Raw genomic sequence first — 19,922 nt, 5'->3', positions numbered from 1 at the left:
ACCCATGCAATGTATCCAAATGGTAACACAATTTAGTTCCACAAGGAATGCTTCTCACTTAAAAAGAAAACTCAATGAACAAAAGAGGCAGGGCTCCGGGCTCCACCACAGGCGTCGCAATCCAAAAAGGGCCGGGGCCACAAGATACGCCTTACAAGAGGTCACACTTGAGTCCACAACCTCCCCCCTAATGCCAGGTGGGAGGAGGGATAATCACTCGGTGGTGTAGTAGTGGACAGGCAACACCCCATGCAATGTATCCAAATGGTAACACAATTTAGTTCCACAAGGAATGCTTCTCACTTAAAAAGAAAAAAACTCAATGAACAAAAGAGGCAGGGCTCCGGGCTCCACCACAGGCGTCGCAATCCAAAAAGGGCCGGGGCCACAAGATACGCCTTACGAAAGGTCACACTTGAGTCCACAACCTCCCCCCTAATGCCAGGAGGGAGGAGGGATAATCACCCGGTGATTACATTGCATGGGTATGTCCCTCTGAGGAAGACTCAAGGTGGGTCGAAACGTGTCAGAACCACCTGTATTTCACATCTTTGCTCAGCACTACTTGATGTAAATTTGTCAATGTAATGCCATCTGTGTAAATGTTTATGTGCATTTTGCTTCTCCCTTTCTCCTTTGTGGTTGTTACTATGGAAGCTCATGTTTTTACTGTCATATCAAAGGGGTTCTAATTTGTTCCCCTTTTTTGAATAAATATAAAACCCTTTTTTACATTATTATCCTATTGTACTATTGCTAATTTTTTCATCTTGCTTCCTAAAAACCCTATTTTCTGGGGAGTCTTTCCATATAATATTCGTTTGGGGTGAGCAGCGCTCTCATATCCCTCAGGGAATGTGTCTTTCTTTTGCTGCAATGATATGCACCTGTCAAACAGATGCAGAAAAATTGGTTAATTGTGCCCATGAAAACTATACCAAAAACATTCTTCCAGATGAAATCAACACCCAAAACACTAGGCAGCCTAGATCTCCTGCAGAGATTCCAAAACCCAAAAACACTTAATCAGCAACATCGGCATCAGGGGCTTCATAGCTGTTGGTAATCCAGGAGTGATTTATTTTGATAAAAGTCAGACGGTCCATGGAGTCTGTGGTCAGATAAAGTATATGATCAGTAACAAAACCTCCAGCAGCACTGAATGCTCGTTCAGAAAGCACGCTGTATGCAGGGCAGCCCAGAAGCTCAATAGCATACTGGGCAAGTTCTGGGCAGTAGTCTATTCTCATGATCCAGTAAGCCAGTGGATCATCGACTGGAATGTTCTCCACCTCTGTTTTCACCCCTAGATAACCGTCCGCCATGTGCATGCACTACAAATGGCCGGCATGGAAAGATTACTTTTATAGTGTGGGGCAGGATTAAGAGCAATGAGCCGTGATTGAATACAGTCATCATGACAGCGTCCAATCATGGCTCTGACAGTGCTCAGTGCCCCGATTGGGTGAAGCCTTCTTTGCTTGAGCCAATCAGGGCTTTCAATGCACTGTGTGGCGGCGCAGTGCATTGTGGTCATTTGGCAGGCCAAACAGTCGAACGACCCTATAATTTGGTTGTTTGGAGAACTTCCAAACAGCCAATGTTCGGCCTGAACTCATGCTCGGGCTGAACCGTTATCCTTAATCCCTATTTTATTTTTATTTTTTATCTTGGAGGATCCCTTCATTTAAAAATAATTCTATCTACATGTTATGGTAAAAGAGCATATATATATATATATTCTTGTGGTCAGTGAATAAATGCCCCCTTACATTTGGGGTCAGTGAATAAATGCCCCCTTACATTTGTGGTCAGTGAATAAATGCCCCCTTACATTTGTGGTCAGTGAATAAATGCCCCCTTACATTTGTGGTCACTGAATAAATGCCCCCTTACATTTGGGGTCAGTGAATAAATACCCCCTTACATTTGGGGTCAGTGAATAAATGCCCCCTTACATTTGTGGTCAGTGAATAAATGCCCCCTTACATTTGGGGTCAGTGAATAAATGCCCCTTTACATTTGGGGTCAGTGAATAAATGCCCCCTTACATTTGTGGTCAGTGAATAAATGCCCCCTTACATTTGTGGTCACTGAATAAATGCCCCCTTACATTTGGGGTCAGTGAATAAATACCCCCTTACATTTGGGGTCAGTGAATAAATGCCCCCTTACATTTGTGGTCAGTGAATAAATGCCCCCTTACATTTGGGGTCAGTGAATAAATGCCCCTTTACATTTGGGGTCAGTGAATAAATGCCCCCTTACATTTGTGGTCAGTGAATAAATGCCCCCTTACATTTGTGGTCAGTGAATAAATGCCCCCTTACATTTGTGGTCACTGAATAAATGCCCCTTACATTTGGGGTCAGTGAATAAATGCCCACTTACATTTGTGGTCAGTGAATAAATGCCCCCTTACATTTGGGGTCAGTGAATAAATGCCCCCTTACATTTGTGGTCAGTGAATAAATGCCCCCTTACATTTGTGGTCAGTGAATAAATGCCCCCTTACATTTGTGGTCACTGAATAAATGCCCCCTTACATTTGGGGTCAGTGAATAAATGCCCCCTTACATTTGGGGTCAGTGAATAAATGCCCCCTTACATTTGTGGTCAGTGAATAAATGCCCCCTTACATTTGGGGTCAGTGAATAAATGCCCCCTTACATTTTTGGTCACTGAATAAATGCCCCTTACATTTGGGGTCAGTGAATAAATGCCCACTTACATTTGGGGTCAGTGAATAAATGCCCCCTTACATTTGTGGCCAGTGAATAAATGCCCCCTTACATTTGTGGTCAGTGAATAAATGCCCCCTTACATTTGTGGTCACTGAATAAATGCCCCTTACATTTGGGGTCAGTGAATAAATGCCCACTTACATTTGTGGTCAGTGAATAAATGCCCCCTTACATTTGGGGTCAGTGAATAAATGGCCCCTTACATTTGTGGTCAGTGAATAAATGCCCCCTTACATTTGTGGTCAGTGAATAAATGCCCCCTTAGATTTGTGGTCAGTGAATAAATGCCCCCTTACATTTGTGGTCACTGAATAAATGCCCCTTACATTTGGGGTCAGTGAATAAATGCCCACTTACATTTGTGGTCAGTGAATAAATGCCCCCTTACATTTGGGGTCAGTGAATAAATGCCCCCTTACATTTGTGGTCAGTGAATAAATGCCCCCTTACATTTGTGGTCAGTGAATAAATGCCCCCTTACATTTGTGGTCACTGAATAAATGCCCCCTTACATTTGGGGTCAATGAATAAATGCCCCCTTACATTTGGGGTCAGTGAATAAATGCCCCCTTACATTTGTGGTCAGTGAATAAATGCCCCCTTACATTTGGGGTCAGTGAATAAATGTCCCTTTACATTTGGGGTCAGTGAATAAATGCCCCCTTACATTTGTGGTCAGTGAATAAATGCCCCCTTACATTTGTGGTCAGTGAATAAATGCCCCCTTACATTTGTGGTCAGTGAATAAATGCCCCCTTACATTTGTGGTCACTGAATAAATGCCCCTTACATTTGGGGTCAGTGAATAAATGCCCACTTACATTTGTGGTCAGTGAATAAATGCCCCCTTACATTTGGGGTCAGTGAATAAATGCCCCCTTACATTTGTGGTCAGTGAATAAATGCCCCCTTACATTTGTGGTCAGTGAATAAATGCCCCCTTACATTTGTGGTCACTGAATAAATGCCCCCTTACATTTGGGGTCAATGAATAAATGCCCCCTTACATTTGGGGTCAGTGAATAAATGCCCCCTTACATTTGTGGTCAGTGAATAAATGCCCCCTTACATTTGGGGTCAGTGAATAAATGTCCCTTTACATTTGGGGTCAGTGAATAAATGCCCCCTTACATTTGTGGTCAGTGAATAAATGCCCCCTTACATTTGTGGTCAGTGAATAAATGCCCCCTTACATTTGTGGTCACTGAATAAATGCCCCTTACATTTGGGGTCAGTGAATAAATGCCCACTTACATTTGGGGTCAGTGAATAAATGCCCCCTTACATTTGGGGTCAGTGAATAAATGCCCCCTTACATTTGTGGTCAGTGAATAAATGCCCCCTTACATTTGTGGTCAATGAATAAATGCCCCCTTACATTTGGGGTCACTGAATAAATGCCCCCTTACATTTGGGGTCAGTGAATAAATGCCCCCTTACATTTGGGGTCAGTGAATAAATGCCCCCTTACATTTGTGGTCACTGAATAAATGCCCCCTTACATTTGGGGTCAGTGAATAAATGGCCCCTTACATTTGGGGTCAGTGAATAAATGCCCCCTTACATTTGGGGTCAGTGAATAAATGCCCCCTTACATTTGGGGTCAGTGAATAAATGCCCCCTTACATTTGGGGTCAGTGAATAAATGCCCCCTTACATTTGTGGTCACTGAATAAATGCCCCCTTACATTTGGGGTCAGTGAATAAATGGCCCCTTACATTTGTGGTCAGTGAATAAATGCCCCCTTACATTTGTGGTCAGTGAATAAATGCCCCCTTACATTTGTGGTCAGTGAATAAATGCCCCCTTACATTTGTGGTCAGAGAAGAAATGCCCCTTTATGTTTGTGGTCAGTAGACATGTGCACATTGAAAAATGTTGTTTCGGAATTTTGGTTCCGTTCGAAAAATACATTTATACGAAAATCCGAATTAATGAAGGTCAAATCTGTCAATTGAAGGCTTATGGTGTCTGTCGGATGTTCTGAGAAGATTCAACGAAGTAGCTAAACTGTATGACGCCGCGATCGCAACATTTCCGGCCAAGTTATTATTACCAGTCAAACAACATTAGAATTCTTCTATAGACTATGGGCGGAGCATTTGACCGCGATCGTATGTTTTTAGCTGCTTCGTCGAATCTTCATGTCGAACGGTCTTCTACATATTTACTTCCCCCACCCATTCCAGCAGCGACCACTAACAGCTCTTTTACTATTGTGTCTACAATATCGATTCTTTTCTCTCTGTGTCGAATAATCTTGGACTAATAGAGCTAAGGTTAGGCACATTCGACCCGATAGACACATATCGCTATTGTCACCGTCATCTCGAATCTTCTACCTATCTATATCGAACTTTGCCGCAACGATACGAAAAATCTGAATGGACACGAAAATAAAGCAATTTTTTTCATTTCGGATCTTTTCGGATTTCGTATTCTGCACATTCGTTAAAACAAACACGAAAATCCCTGAAATTCGGACGATAACAAATGCACATGTCTAGTGGTCAGTGGATAAATGTCCCCTTACGTTTGGGGTCAGTGGATAAATGTCCCCTTACGTTTGGGGTCAGTGGATAAATGTCCTCTTACGTTTGGGGTCAGTGGATAAATGCCCCCTTACATTTGGGGTCAGTGGATAAATGCCCCCTTATGTTAGGGGTCAGAGGATAAATGCCCCCTTACGTTTGGGGTCAGTGGATAAATGTCCCCTTACGTTTGGGGTCAGTGGATAAATGCCCCCTTATGCTTGGGGTCAGTGGATAAATGCCCCCTTATGCTTGGGGTCAGTGGATAAATGTCCCCTTATGTTTGGGGTCAGTGGATAAATGCCCCCTTACGCTTGGGGTCAGTGGATAAATGCCCCCTTATGTTTGGGGTCAGTGGATAAATGTCCTCTTACGTTTGGGGTCAGTGAATAAATGCCCCCTTACGTTTGGGGTCAGTGGATAATTGCCCCCTTACGTTTGGGGTCAGTGGATAATTGCCCCCTTACGTTTGGGGTCAGTGGATAATTGCCCCCTTATGTTTGGGGTCAGTGGATAAATGTCCCCTTATGTTTGGGGGTCAGTGGATAAATGTCCCCTTATGTTTGGGGTCAGTGGATAAATGTCCCCTTATGTTTGGGTCAGTAGATAAATGTCCCCTTATGTTTGGGGTCAGTGGATAAATGTCCCCTTATGTTTGGGGTCAGTGGATAAATGTCCCCTTATGTTTGGGGGTCAGTGGATAAATGTCCCCTTATGTTTGGGTCAGTAGATAAATGTCCCCTTATGTTTGGGGTCAGTGGATAAATGCCCCTTGCATTTGTGATTGTTGGATAAATGCCCTCTTATCTTTGTGGTCAGAAATGCTCCCTTACGTTTGGGGTCAGTGGATAAATGCCCCCTTATGCTTGGGGTCAGTGGATAAATGCCCCCTTATGCTTGGGGTCAGTGGATAAATGTCCCCTGTGGTAGTTCGGAATCTCCAATCCTGGGACCGGGTTTTGGGAACAGCCAGCAGTCTGGCTGGATGATTGCACAGGTGGGTCTTGGGCTTAAAACAAAGCCAACACCATGGATCTGGGCTCCACCCTCCCGAGGAGTCCAGGCGTGTAAGGGAGAAGAAGTGTGCATGTCTGCACAGGTCGGTCTGTCAGAGTAGACAGAGGGTCCAAGCTTGTGGGCTGAAAGAGAAGCTGTTAAAGAGTGCTGAGGTACTGGGTGTACGGGAACTCTGTTAAAGAGCCAAGAGGGCTGCAGCAGAAGTCTGAGCAGCAGTGCGGCTAAAGAGAGCCAGGTGGCTTGGTATTTTTGGTTCTACATACATTACTGCTGTGGAAAGCTGAAACCCCTGTGTGGGCAACTATTTTGTTATCTGACTTTACTTTCTTTAATAAAAGTGGGCCTACGAGCCCTTAAACGACATCTGGTGTGGATCCAGCTCACTGGTAAGCTCTACCTTTAAGCTAAAATAACCCCCAAATATTACACCCCTTATGTTTGGGGTCAGTGGATAAATGCCCCCTTACGCTTGGGGTCAGTGGATAAATGCCCCCTTATGTTTGGGGTCAGTGGATAAATGTCCTCTTACGTTTGGGGTCAGTGAATAAATGCCCCCTTACGTTTGGGGTCAGTGGATAATTGCCCCCTTACGTTTGGGGTCAGTGGATAATTGCCCCCTTACGTTTGGGGTCAGTGGATAATTGCCCCCTTACGTTTGGGGTCAGTGGATAAATGTCCCCTTATGTTTGGGGGTCAGTGGATAAATGTCCCCTTATGTTTGGGGTCAGTGGATAAATGTCCCCTTATGTTTGGGGTCAGTGGATAAATGTCCCCTTATGTTTGGGGGTCAGTGGATAAATGTCCCCTTATGTTTGGGGGTCAGTGGATAAATGTCCCCTTATGTTTGGGGTCAGTGGATAAATGTCCCCTTATGTTTGGGTCAGTAGATACATGTCCCCTTATGTTTGGGGGTCAGTGGATAAATGTCCCCTTATGTTTGGGGTCAGTGGATAAATGTCCCCTTATGTTTGGGTCAGTAGATAAATGTCCCCTTATGTTTGGGGGTCAGTGGATAAATGTCCCCTTATGTTTGGGGTCAGTAGATAAATGTCCCCTTATGTTTGGGGTCAGTAGATAAATGTCCCCTTATGTTTGGGGTCAGTGGATAAATGTCCCCTTATGTTTGGGGTCAGTGGATAAATGCCCCTTGCATTTGTGATTGTTGGATAAATGCCCTCTTATCTTTGTGGTCAGAAATGCTCCCTTACGTTTGTGGTCAGTGGAGAAATGTCAAAATATCTCATCAGAGATGAACCCCAATGGCAGGGGGTGCAGCGCATGGCATTCCGGTACCTGACACCCTCACAAATTATGTGTCTGTCCCAAACCCCTCTTTTTAATGAGAATAATAATGAAGAGATGAATATAACACATCAATATTGCACCACTCATTTTGAAATGTAACATCCTTAAATGCAAATTTTTTTACTTCAGTCTGCAGGCGACAATTATATTCTGAAACTGCCGGATAAAAAAAATCACACATTTAGTTACTTTGTATTTCCATAGCTCCTGTCCGGACAATGTTGCTAAACAATGTTACATTGTATCCCCTCTATCTCCAATCTGAAGAATGTTTATAAACAATGTTACTTTGTATTTCTCTATCTAGCATCTAGACAATGTTTATAAACAATGTTACATAAACAAATACAGAAATACATATACAAAATAACATTGTTTATAAACATTCTTCAGATAGGAGATAGAGAGATACAATGTAACATTGTTTATAAACATTGTCCAGATGCAAGATAGAGACATATAAAGTATCTGGACAATGTTTATAAACAATGTTACTTTGTATCTCTAGCTCCAATCTGAAGAATATTCATAAACAATGTTACTTTGTATCTCTCTATCTCCCGTCTGAAGAGTGTTTATAAACAATGTTAGAGAAATACAAAATAAAATTGTTTATAAATATTCTTCAGATTGGAGATAGAGAGATACAATGTAACATTGTTTATACACATTGTCCAGATGTACGATAGAGCAATACAATGTGTATAAACAATGTTACATTGTATCTCTCTATCTCCAATCTGAAGAATATTTATAAACAATGTTATTTTGTATTTCTCTAACATTGTTTATAAACACTCTTCAGACGGGAGATAGAGAGATACAAAGTAACATTGTTTATAAATATTCTTCAGATTGGAGATAGAGATACAAAGTAAAATTGTTTATAAACATCGTTGAGATACTTTGTATTGCTCTATCGTACATCTAGACAATGTGTATAAACAGTGTTACATTGTATCTCTCTATCTCCAATCTGAAGAATATTTATAAACAATGTTATTTTGTATTTCTCTAACATTGTTTATAAACATTCTTCAGATTGGAGATAGAGAGATACAAAGTAAAATTGTTTATAAACATCGTTGAGATGCTTTGTATTGCTTTATCGTACATCTGGACAAAGTATATCAACGATGTTTATAAACAATGTTACTTTGTATCTCTATCTCCAGTCTAAAGAATGTTTATAAACAATGTTACTTTGTATTTCTCAATCTTGCATCAGGACAATGTTTATAAACAATGTTGCATTGTATCTTCTCTATCTCCCATCTGAACAATGTATTATTCTATTTTCTATTTTATTCTATTCTACTCTATTTTCTGTTCTATTCTGTTTTATTCTATTCTTTTATGTTCTAATGTATTCTGCTTTATTCTATTTGACTCCTTTATTGTCTATTTCCTATTATTTTATATTGTGCTTTATTCTATTCCATTCTATTTATTTATTTGTTATTCTATTCTATTCTATTCTATTAAGCAGCCTAAGTAGGAATCATCATTTTATTTCACTTTTATACCTTACTGAACCTTACATTTATTGCAAGATGTTTCCATTTCGAATTCGAATTCAATTTCAAATTCAACGCTATTTTTAAATTTGAATTCAAATTCATTTTCGAATTCGGATGGTTCATTTTGTTATAACTTATTTTGGATTTGTTGAAATTCATTACTATTGTGATTCGGAAATTCGGATAAAGCCACATTTTTCGAAGAACGAGAATTTTGTCCGAATTTTCGATTTGTAAGGAATCCGAATCTCCGAATAATGAAAATTTTGTGTGAATTTTCGATTTCGCACTGCAACAAATTGCACATGTGTAAACATAAAAGAACGGTCCACTTGGGCAATCGCATTACCAGTGATGGCACCTACCTGTCAGGGTGGGCGGGGCGTGATGCAGGGTGTTCAGACATTGCTCTCTGTATTCTCTCCACTTCTGGACTGTATCGGATAAAGACACGGCCGCACTCTGGAAGAGAGGAAGACAATCTGGGTTATTTCATAGAAGAACTTTCTGCAGAACGTTCAAAAGAAATATATTTATATATAAATATATTATATATATAAAAAATATAAATATATATATTATATAGAAATATATTTATTATATATATATATATATATATATATATATATATAAAACATCCCCCAATATCTCTCGTCGTTACTCTCAGTGTATCCACGCCTTTTCCAAATAAAGAAACTTCAGTGAAAAATGATGCATGACACAAAATAAAAATGAACATGAAAGATCCTCCAACTCAGTTGTGACATCACAGGCTCGGCTCCTCCCTAGACGCGTTGCGCCCGATAATTCGGCTTCTTCAGTAGGCCTAGAACGAGCAGCACTAGGCGGTGAGCCGACTTTTTAGCGGGATGTTTCAATAAAAACGTCAAACGGAGTGCACTACGTCTTTGCCCTTTTACAGTGACGTCACAGGCTCGGCTCCTCCCTAGATGCGTTGCGCCCGATTAATTGGGCTTCTTCAGTAGGCCTAGATCGAGCAGCACTAGGCGGTGAGCCGACTTTTTAGCGGGATGTTTCAATAAAAAACGTCAAACGGAGTGCACTACATCTTTGCCCTTTTACAGTGACGACACAGGCTCGGCTCCTCCCTAGATGCGTTGCGCCCGATTAATTGGGCTTCTTCAGTAGGCCTAGAACGAGCAGCACTAGGCGGTGAGCCGGCTTTTTAGCGGGATGTTTTTAATAAAAACGTCAAACGGAGTGCACTACATCTTTGCCCTTTTACAGTGACGTCACAGGCTCGGCTCCTCCCTAGACACATTGCGCCCGATTAATTGGGCTTCTTCAGTAGGCCTAGATCGAGCAGCACTAGGCGGTGAGCCGACTTTTTAGCGGGGTGTTTCAATAAAAACGTCAAACGAAGTGCACTACGTCTTTGCCCTTTTACAGTGCCTTGAAAAAGTATTCACACCCCTTGAAATTTTTTTCACATTTTGTCATGTTACCACCAAAAACATCAATGGATTTTATTGGGATTTTATGTGATAGACCAACACAAAGTGGCTCATAATTGTGAAGTGGAAGGAAAATGATAAATGGTTTTCAAACGTTTTTACAAATAAGCATATGAAAATTGTGGCATGCATTTGTATTCAGCCCCCCCTTTACTCTGGTACCCGTAATGACTCTATGCCCTCGGAGGACCAGAGCGACATTAATTGTCAGTTCTGCCCTCCGACCTTAAAGGGCCCATTTTTTTTTATTAAAAAAATAATAATTTTTTAATTAAAACAAAAAAAGATTTTTTTTATTTATTTTTTTTATTGCTTTTAAGTACCCCAGATCTCACATTAAAGAGGTCCTGCCATGCTTTTTTTCTATTACAAGGAATGTTTACATTTCTTGTAATAAGAATAAAAGTAATCCAATTTTTTTTTTTTTAAAGGAACAGTGTAAAAAAAAAAAAAGAAATAGTAAAATAAAAATAAAAAATATATATTTAAGTGCACCGCACAAAAGCAAACGTATACGTAAATTGTGCCCACATATGTAAACGGTGTTCAAGCCATACATGTATCACCATGATCGTTAGAGCGAGAGCAATAATTCTATGTCAAAATAATTTTTTTTTTAAGTAAAGTAAATAATATTTTTTGTTTTTTAAAGTGCCCCGTCCCGACGAGCTCACACGCAGAAGCGAACGCATATGTGAGTAGCGCCCCCGGATATAAAAACGGTGATCAAACCACAACATGTGAGGTATCGCCGCGAACGTTAGAGAGCGAACTATAACTCTAGCCCTAGACCTGCATTGTAGCTCAAAACTGGTAACCTGTAGAAATTTTCTAAACGTCACCTATAAAGATTTTTAAGTGCCAAAGTTTGTCGCCATTCCACGAGCGGGCGCCATTTTGAAGCATAAAATGTTGGATATCAATTTACTCGGTGTAACATTATCTTTCACAATAGAGAAAAAAATTGGGCTAACTTTACTGTTTTTTCTTATTTTTTTATTTAAAAAATTAATTTTTCCCCAAAAAATTGTGTTTGTAAGACGGCTGCGCAAATACGGTGTGACATAAAGTATTGCAATGACCTCATTTTATTTTCTAGGGTGTCTGAAAAAAAATTTGTGTGTGTATATGTGTGTGTGTGTATATATATATATATATATATTATACACAGTGGTGTGAAAAAGTGTTTGCCCCCTTCCTCATTTCCTGTTCCTTTGCATGTTTGTCACACTTAAGTGTTTCGGAACATCAAACCAATTTAAACAATAGTCAAGGACAACACAAGTAAACACAAAATGCAATTTGTAAATGAAGGTGTTTATTATTAAAGGTGAAAAAAAATCCAAACCATCATGGCCCTGTGTGAAAAAGTCATTGCCCCCTGAACCTAATAACTGGTTGGGCCACCCTTAGCAGCAACAACTGCAACCAAGCGTTTGCGATAACGTGCAATGAGGCTTTTACAGCGTCCTGGAGGAATTTTGGTCCACTCATCTTTGCAGAATTGTCCTAATTCAGTTACATTAGAGGGTTTTCGAGCATGAACGGCCTTTTTAAGGTCATACCACAACATCTCAATAGGATTCAGGTCAGGACTTTGGCTAGGCCACTCCAAAGTCTTCATTTTGTTTTTCTTCAGCCATTCGGTGGTGGACTTGCTGGTGTGTTTAGGATCATTGTCCTGCTGCAGAACCCAAGTTCGTTTCAGCTTGAGTACACGAACAGATGGTCGGACATTCTCCTTCAGGATCTCTTGGTAGACAGCAGAATTCATAGTTCCTTTTATCACGGCAAGTCTTCCAGGTCCTGAAGCAGCAAAACAGCCCCAGACCATCACACTACCACCACCATATTTTACTGTTGGTATAATGTTCTTTTTATGAAATGCAGTGTTCCTTCTACGCCAGATATACTTGGACACACACCTTCCAAAGAGTTCCACTTTTGTCTCATCGGTCCACAGAATGTTGTCCCAAAAGTCTTGGGGATCATCAAGATGTGTTGTGGAGAAATTGAGAGGAGCTTTGATGTTCTTTTTGCTCAGCAGTGGTTTTCTCCTTGGAACTCTGCCATGCAGGCCATTTTTGCCCAGTCTTTTCCTGATGGTGGAGGCATGAACGCTGACCTTAACTGAGGCAAGTGAGGCCTGCAGTTCCTTGGACGTTGTTGTGGGGTCTTTTGTGACCTCTTGGATGAGTCGTCGCTGCACTCTTGGGGTAATTTTGGGCGGCCGGCCACTCCTGGGAAGGTTCACCACTGTTCCATGTCTTCGCCATTTGTGGATAATGGCTCTCACTGTGGTTCGCTGGATTCCCAAAGCTTTGGAAATGGCTTTATAACCCTTTCCAGACTGATAGATCTCAATTACTTTCTTTCTCAATTGTTCCTGAATTTCTTTGGGTCTCGGCATGATGTGTAGCTTTTAAGGATCTTCTGGTGGACCTTACTGTGTCAAGCAGCTCCTATTTAAGTGATGCCTTGATTGTGAACAGGTGTGGCAATAATCAGGCCTGGGTGTGGCTAGAGAAATTGAACTCAGGTGTGGACAACCACAGTTATAGTATGTTTTAACAAGGGGGGGCAATCACTTTTTCACACAGGGCCATGATGGTTTGGATTTTTTTTCACCTTTAATAATAAACACCTTCATTTACAAATTGCATTTTGTGTTTACTTGTGTTGTCCTTGACTATTGTTTAAATTGGTTTGATGTTCCGAAACACTTAAGTGTGACAAACATGCAAAGGAACAGGAAATGAGGAAGGGGGCAAACACTTTTTCACACCACTGTATATATATATTGTGTGTGTGTGTGTGTATATATATATATATATATATATATATATATATATATATATATATATAATTAGAGCTGCACAATTGATCGTTAAGAATCGTTATCACAATTTTTTCCCGTTGTATTTCCGGATTTCTATGTAGAGAATTCTCTCTGCTCTGCCAAAGCTGCCATCAAGAGAAAGGACAAAAAAAAAAAAACTGGCAGTCTGCCAAGTATCACAACATTCTTTAGCAGTGGAATTTAAGTATAAACATTGTAACAATGTGTCCTTTAGATCAAAGGAATAGATTTTGGTGAGTAAACGAGGGAAGTTTAACCACTTAAAAACTAAACCTTTTTCTGACATTTGTTGGTTTCACGTTAAAATCATTTATTTATTTTTTTGCTAGAAAACTTCTTAGAACCCCCAAATATATATATATATATAATTAGTAGAGACCGTAGAGCAGTGGTGGCGAACCTTGGCACCCCAGATGTTTTGGAACTACATTTCCCATAGTTGAGCATCATGGGAAATGTAGTTCCAAAATATCCGAGTTCCCCATCACTGCCCTAGAGAATAAAATGGTAGTTGCTGCAATATTTTATGTGACACTGTATGTGCACAGCAGTCGTTCAAATGCAATTTTTTTGGGAAAAAAAATTACACTTTAATGAATAAAAAAAATCTAAAAAAAAAAAAACTAACTAGTAAAGTTTGCCCATATATTTTTTTTTTTTTTTTTGCATAATGTGAAAGATTTTACTCCACGAGAATCATGATCTTTTTATTCTAAGCAAAAAGCATTCTCATTTTGGCCAGATTCATGCAGCTCTAATATATATATATATATATATATATATATATATATATATATATATATATATATATATATATATATATATATATATATATATATATATATATATATATATATATATATATATATATATATATATATGTATATGTATATGTATGTATGTATGTATATATATATATGTATATATATATTTATATATCATTTGGATGTTCTAAGTAATTTTCTAGTAAAAAAAAAAAAAACTGATTTTAACTTGTAAACAACAAGTGTCAAAAATAGGCTTGGTCCCTAATTGGTTCGTTTTGTTTATTCTGTTGTTTGCACTGATTGTAATAACACTTTATTTTCTGCAGAACATGAATTGTAACACATCGCTTGTGTTATGCTCTGGAATGCATTTAGCGGATTCATTCTGCAAGCTCAATGGCGGTTTAATAATACAGATTGCTGCATTGTGGGTAAAAACTCCACTCCAATAACAACGTTCGTCTTTCATGAATACAAAGGGAAGTAATTGAGCGGATTGCTGGTTATTAATTCTCGCCTTCGGATGGGGAATATCGCACCTTAATGAGTTTATGTTTAGTAGAAATTCCGCTGCGTTGTGTCCCATTGGGTTTATTACAGGAGCGGCGGGAGGCGCCATCAATCCTACATAATTGGGGGGGATAAACGCCGCCGGAAGACTGACAGCCGACTGAGACACGCGAGGAACGCGAGACGAGCCCACCTTTATTCACAAGAGACTAAACGGGCGCTGATCGTCCAGCCGAGCCGATATGAAAATCTTACAATAAAAGTGACTCCGGGGACGTCCGTCTTTGTGGTCACCATTGGCTTGTCCTTAAAGCAGAACTTCACTCTCTCTGTCATCATGAACCATTTGTAATCCTTACTACTATATTGCTAGTGTTAGTAAATAGATAGGAAGGTTTATTATATTTACGGGTTTTAGATTTTTATTTTTTTTTACTTTTTTTCAGCTGCTTCCTGGTTTGTGGCCTAGGCCAAAATGATGTCATACCTATCCCAGGAGTCTTCATGGGTGGAGGGGCCATCTCAGCTAAGCACATGCCTGGGCTAAGGGCAGGTGGATGGCCGCAGCTAGAAAAGCCGGGGGATGGTTTTCTAAGTGATTTCTCAGCAAAATAAAGCATGGAGACATGGATGGGTGTGGGGAGTGCAGTGCATGTGTAGGGAGGAGCCAGCTGTGAAGCTGCAAGGAGTCACCTGAGCCCCGCACAGGGAGTCACGGCCAGAGTCCCACACAGGGAGTCACGGCCAGAGTCCCACACAGGGAGTCACGGCCAGAGTCCCACACAGGGAGTCACGGCCAGAGTCCCACACAGGGAGTCACGGCCAGAGTCCCACACAGGGAGTCACGGCCAGAGTCCCACACAGGAAGCCAGGGCCAGAGTCCCACACAGGAAGCCAGGGCCAGAGTCCCACACAGGAAGCCAGGGCCAGAGTCCCACACAGGAAGCCAGGGCCAGAGTCCCACACAGGAAGCCAGGGCCAGAGTCCCACACAGGGAGCCAGGGCCAGAGTCCCACACAGGGAGCCAGGGCCAGAGTCCCACACAGGGAGCCAGGGCCAGAGTCCCACACAGGGAGCCAGGGCCAGAGTCCCACACAGGGAGCCAGGGCCAGAGTCCCACACAGGGAGCCAGGGCCAGAGTCCCACACAGGGAGCCAGGGCCAGAGTCCCACACAGGGAGCCAGGGCCAGAGTCCCACACAGGAAGCCAGGGCCAGAGTCCCACACAGGAAGCCAGGGCCAGAGTCCCACACAGGAAGCCAGGGCCAGAGTCCCACACAGGAAGCCAGGGCCAGAGTCCCACACAGGAAGCCAGGGCCAGAGTCCCACACAGGAAGCCAGGGCCAGAGTCCCACACAGGAAGCCAGGGCCAGAGTCCCACACAGGAAGCCAGGGCCAGAGTCCCACACAGGAAGCCAGGGCCAGAGTCCCACACAGGAAGCCAGGGCCAGAGTCCCACACAGGAAGCCAGGGCCAGAGTCCCACACAGGAAGCCAGGGCCAGAGTCCCACACAGGAAGCCAGGGCCAGAGTCCCACACAGGAAGCCACGGCCAGAGTCCCACACAGGGAGTCACGGCCAGAGTCCCACACAGGGAGTCACGGCCAGAGTCCCACACAGGGAGTCACGGCCAGAGTCCCACACAGGGAGTCACGGCCAGAGTCCCACACAGGGAGTCACGGCCAGAGTCCCACACAGGGAGTCACGGCCAGAGTCCCACACAGGGAGTCACGGCCAGAGTCCCACACAGGGAGTCACGGCCAGAGTCCCACACAGGGAGTCACGGCCAGAGTCCCACACAGGGAGTCACGGCCAGAGTCCCACACAGGGAGTCACGGCCAGAGTCCCACACAGGGAGTCACGGCCAGAGTCCCACACAGGGAGTCACGGCCAGAGTCCCACACAGGGAGTCACGGCCAGAGTCCCACACAGGGAGTCACGGCCAGAGTCCCACACAGGGAGTCACGGCCAGAGTCCCACACAGGGAGTCACGGCCAGAGTCCCACACAGGGAGTCACGGCCAGAGTCCCACACAGGGAGTCACGGCCAGAGTCCCACACAGGGAGTCACGGCCAGAGTCCCACACAGGGAGTCACGGCCAGAGTCCCACACAGGGAGTCACGGCCAGAGTCCCACACAGGGAGTCACGGCCAGAGTCCCACACAGGGAGTCACGGCCAGAGTCCCACACAGGGAGTCACGGCCAGAGTCCCACACAGGGAGTCACGGCCAGAGTCCCACACAGGGAGTCACGGCCAGAGTCCCACACAGGGAGTCACGGCCAGAGTCCCACACAGGGAGTCACGGCCAGAGTCCCACACAGGGAGTCACGGCCAGAGTCCCACACAGGGAGTCACGGCCAGAGTCCCACACAGGGAGCCAGGGCCAGAGTCCCACACAGGAAGCCAGGGCCAGAGTCCCACACAGGAAGCCAGGGCCAGAGTCCCACACAGGGAGTCACGGCCAGAGTCCCACACAGGGAGTCACGGCCAGAGTCCCACACAGGAAGCCAGGGCCAGAGTCCCACACAGGAAGCCAGGGCCAGAGTCCCACACAGGAAGCCAGGGCCAGAGTCCCACACAGGGAGCCAGGGCCAGAGTCCCACACAGGGAGCCAGGGCCAGAGTCCCACACAGGGAGCCAGGGCCAGAGTCCCACACAGGGAGCCAGGGCCAGAGTCCCACACAGGGAGCCAGGGCCAGAGTCCCACACAGGGAGCCAGGGCCAGAGTCCCACACAGGGAGCCAGGGCCAGAGTCCCACACAGGGAGCCAGGGCCAGAGTCCCACACAGGGAGCCAGGGCCAGAGTCCCACACAGGGAGCCAGGGCCAGAGTCCCACACAGGGAGCCAGGGCCAGAGTCCCACACAGGGAGCCAGGGCCAGAGTCCCACACAGGGAGCCAGGGCCAGAGTCCCACACAGGGAGCCAGGGCCAGAGTCCCACACAGGGAGCCAGGGCCAGAGTCCCACACAGGGAGCCAGGGCCAGAGTCCCACACAGGGAGCCAGGGCCAGAGTCCCACACAGGGAGCCAGGGCCAGAGTCCCACACAGGGAGCCAGGGCCAGAGTCCCACACAGGGAGCCAGGGCCAGAGTCCCACACAGGGAGCCAGGGCCAGAGTCCCACACAGGGAGCCAGGGCCAGAGTCCCACACAGGGAGCCAGGGCCAGAGTCCCACACAGGGAGCCAGGGCCAGAGTCCCACACAGGGAGCCAGGGCCAGAGTCCCACACAGGGAGCCAGGGCCAGAGTCCCACACAGGGAGCCAGGGCCAGAGTCCCACACAGGGAGCCAGGGCCAGAGTCCCACACAGGGAGCCAGGGCCAGAGTCCCACACAGGGAGCCAGGGCCAGAGTCCCACACAGGGAGCCAGGGCCAGAGTCCCACACAGGGAGCCAGGGCCAGAGTCCCACACAGGGAGCCAGGGCCAGAGTCCCACACAGGGAGCCAGGGCCAGAGTCCCACACAGGGAGCCAGGGCCAGAGTCCCACACAGGGAGCCAGGGCCAGAGTCCCACACAGGGAGCCAGGGCCAGAGTCCCACACAGGGAGCCAGGGCCAGAGTCCCACACAGGGAGCCAGGGCCAGAGTCCCACACAGGGAGCCAGGGCCAGAGTCCCACACAGGGAGCCAGGGCCAGAGTCCCACACAGGGAGCCAGGGCCAGAGTCCCACACAGGGAGCCAGGGCCAGAGTCCCACACAGGGAGCCAGGGCCAGAGTCCCACACAGGGAGCCAGGGCCAGAGTCCCACACAGGGAGCCAGGGCCAGAGTCCCACACAGGGAGCCAGGGCCAGAGTCCCACACAGGGAGCCAGGGCCAGAGTCCCACACAGGGAGCCAGGGCCAGAGTCCCACACAGGGAGCCAGGGCCAGAGTCCCACACAGGGAGCCAGGGCCAGAGTCCCACACAGGGAGCCAGGGCCAGAGTCCCACACAGGGAGCCAGGGCCAGAGTCCCACACAGGGAGCCCCAGCCAGAGTCCCACACAGGGAGCCCCAGCCAGAGTCCCACACAGGGAGCCCCAGCCAGAGTCCCACACATTCCCTGGGGAAGGGCCAGGGGCTCCAAACACTTCTTATGACAAAAACATGCATATAAGCCTTATAGCACTTTTGATTTTTTCGTGTTTGTGTCCCATAGGCTTTAACGGTGTTCGTGTGTTCGTCCAAAAATTTTGCCTGTTTGGATGTTCTGGTGCAAACCGAACCGGGGGTGTTTGGCTCATCCTTAGTTAAAGGTAGGGTTAAAGTTAGGGTTAGAGTTAGGGTTAAGGGTTAGGCTTAAGGGCTGAGGTAAGGGCTAGGGTTAAATGTTAGAGTTAGAGGTAGAGTTGGGGTTTAGGGTTAGAGTTAGGGTTAAGGGCTAGGGTTAAATGATAGGGTTAGGATAAGAATAGGGTTAAGGGCTAGAATTAGGCTTTAGGGTTAAGGGCTAGGGTTAGGGTCAATAGTTAGGGCTGGGGTCAATAGTTAGGGTTATGGTAAGAGTTAAGGTTAGAGTTAAGGGTTAGGGTTAGAAGTAGAGTTAGGGTTTAGTGTTAGGGTTAAAGGCTAGGGTTAAATGTTAGGGTTAAAGGTAGAGGTAGGGTTAGGGACTATAGTTAAGAGCTTGGGATAAATGTTAGGGTTAGAGGTAGTTAGGGTAAGGGTTTAGGGCTAAAGTTGGGGTTAAGGGTTAGGGTTAAATGTTAGGGTTAAGGTTAGAGGCAGAGTTAGGGTTTGGGGTTAGGGTTAAGGGCTAGGGTTAAATGTTATGGTTAGAAGTAGAGTTAGGGTTAAGGGTTAGGGTTAAATGTTGGGGTTAGAGGTAGGGTTAGGGACTGGGTTAAATGTTAGGGTTAGAGGTAGTTAGAGTAAGGGTTTTGGGTTAGCGTTAGGGTTTAGGGCTAGAGTTTGGGTTGAAGGTTAGGGTCAAATGTTAGGGTTAAGGTTAGAGGTAGAGTTAGGGTTAAGGGCTAGGTTTAAATGTTAGGGATAGAGGTAGAGGTAGGGTTAGGGACTATGGTTAAGGGCTTGGGTTAAATGTTAGGGTTAGAGGTAGTTAGGGTAAGGGTTTAGAGCTAGAGTTGGAGTTAAGGGTTAGGGTTAAATGTTAGGGTTAAGGTTAGAGGCAGAGTTAGGGTTTGGGGTTAGGGTTAAGGACTAGGGTTAAATGTTAGGGTTAGAGCTAGAGTTAGGGTTCAGGAATAGAGTTAGGG

At 44.9% G+C, this 19,922-nt stretch overlaps 1 protein-coding gene across 1 annotated transcript in view; it reads right to left on the bottom strand.

Annotated features, from left to right (window-relative positions):
• GLP1R (glucagon like peptide 1 receptor) overlaps positions 1-15,066 on the bottom strand; it is a 383,473-nt gene extending 368,407 nt beyond the window's left edge. The window contains exons 1-2 of the mRNA XM_077490401.1: positions 14,986-15,066; positions 9,484-9,580 (exon numbers count right to left, since the gene is read on the bottom strand). Of these exons, the coding sequence (XP_077346527.1) occupies positions 9,484-9,580; positions 14,986-15,066 (178 nt within the window). The remainder of the gene's footprint in view (positions 1-9,483; positions 9,581-14,985) is intronic.
• Positions 15,067-19,922: the final 4,856 nt, after the last annotated feature.

This window comes from Lithobates pipiens, unplaced genomic scaffold (assembly GCF_037356315.1).
Source record: "Lithobates pipiens isolate NorthernLeopardFrog02 unplaced genomic scaffold, aLitPip1_a1.2 Scaffold_18, whole genome shotgun sequence".
Taxonomy (NCBI): Eukaryota; Metazoa; Chordata; class Amphibia; order Anura; family Ranidae; genus Lithobates; species Lithobates pipiens.
Note: the sequence above shows the minus strand (reverse complement) of the source record. Positions and strands in the feature narration are given on the sequence as shown.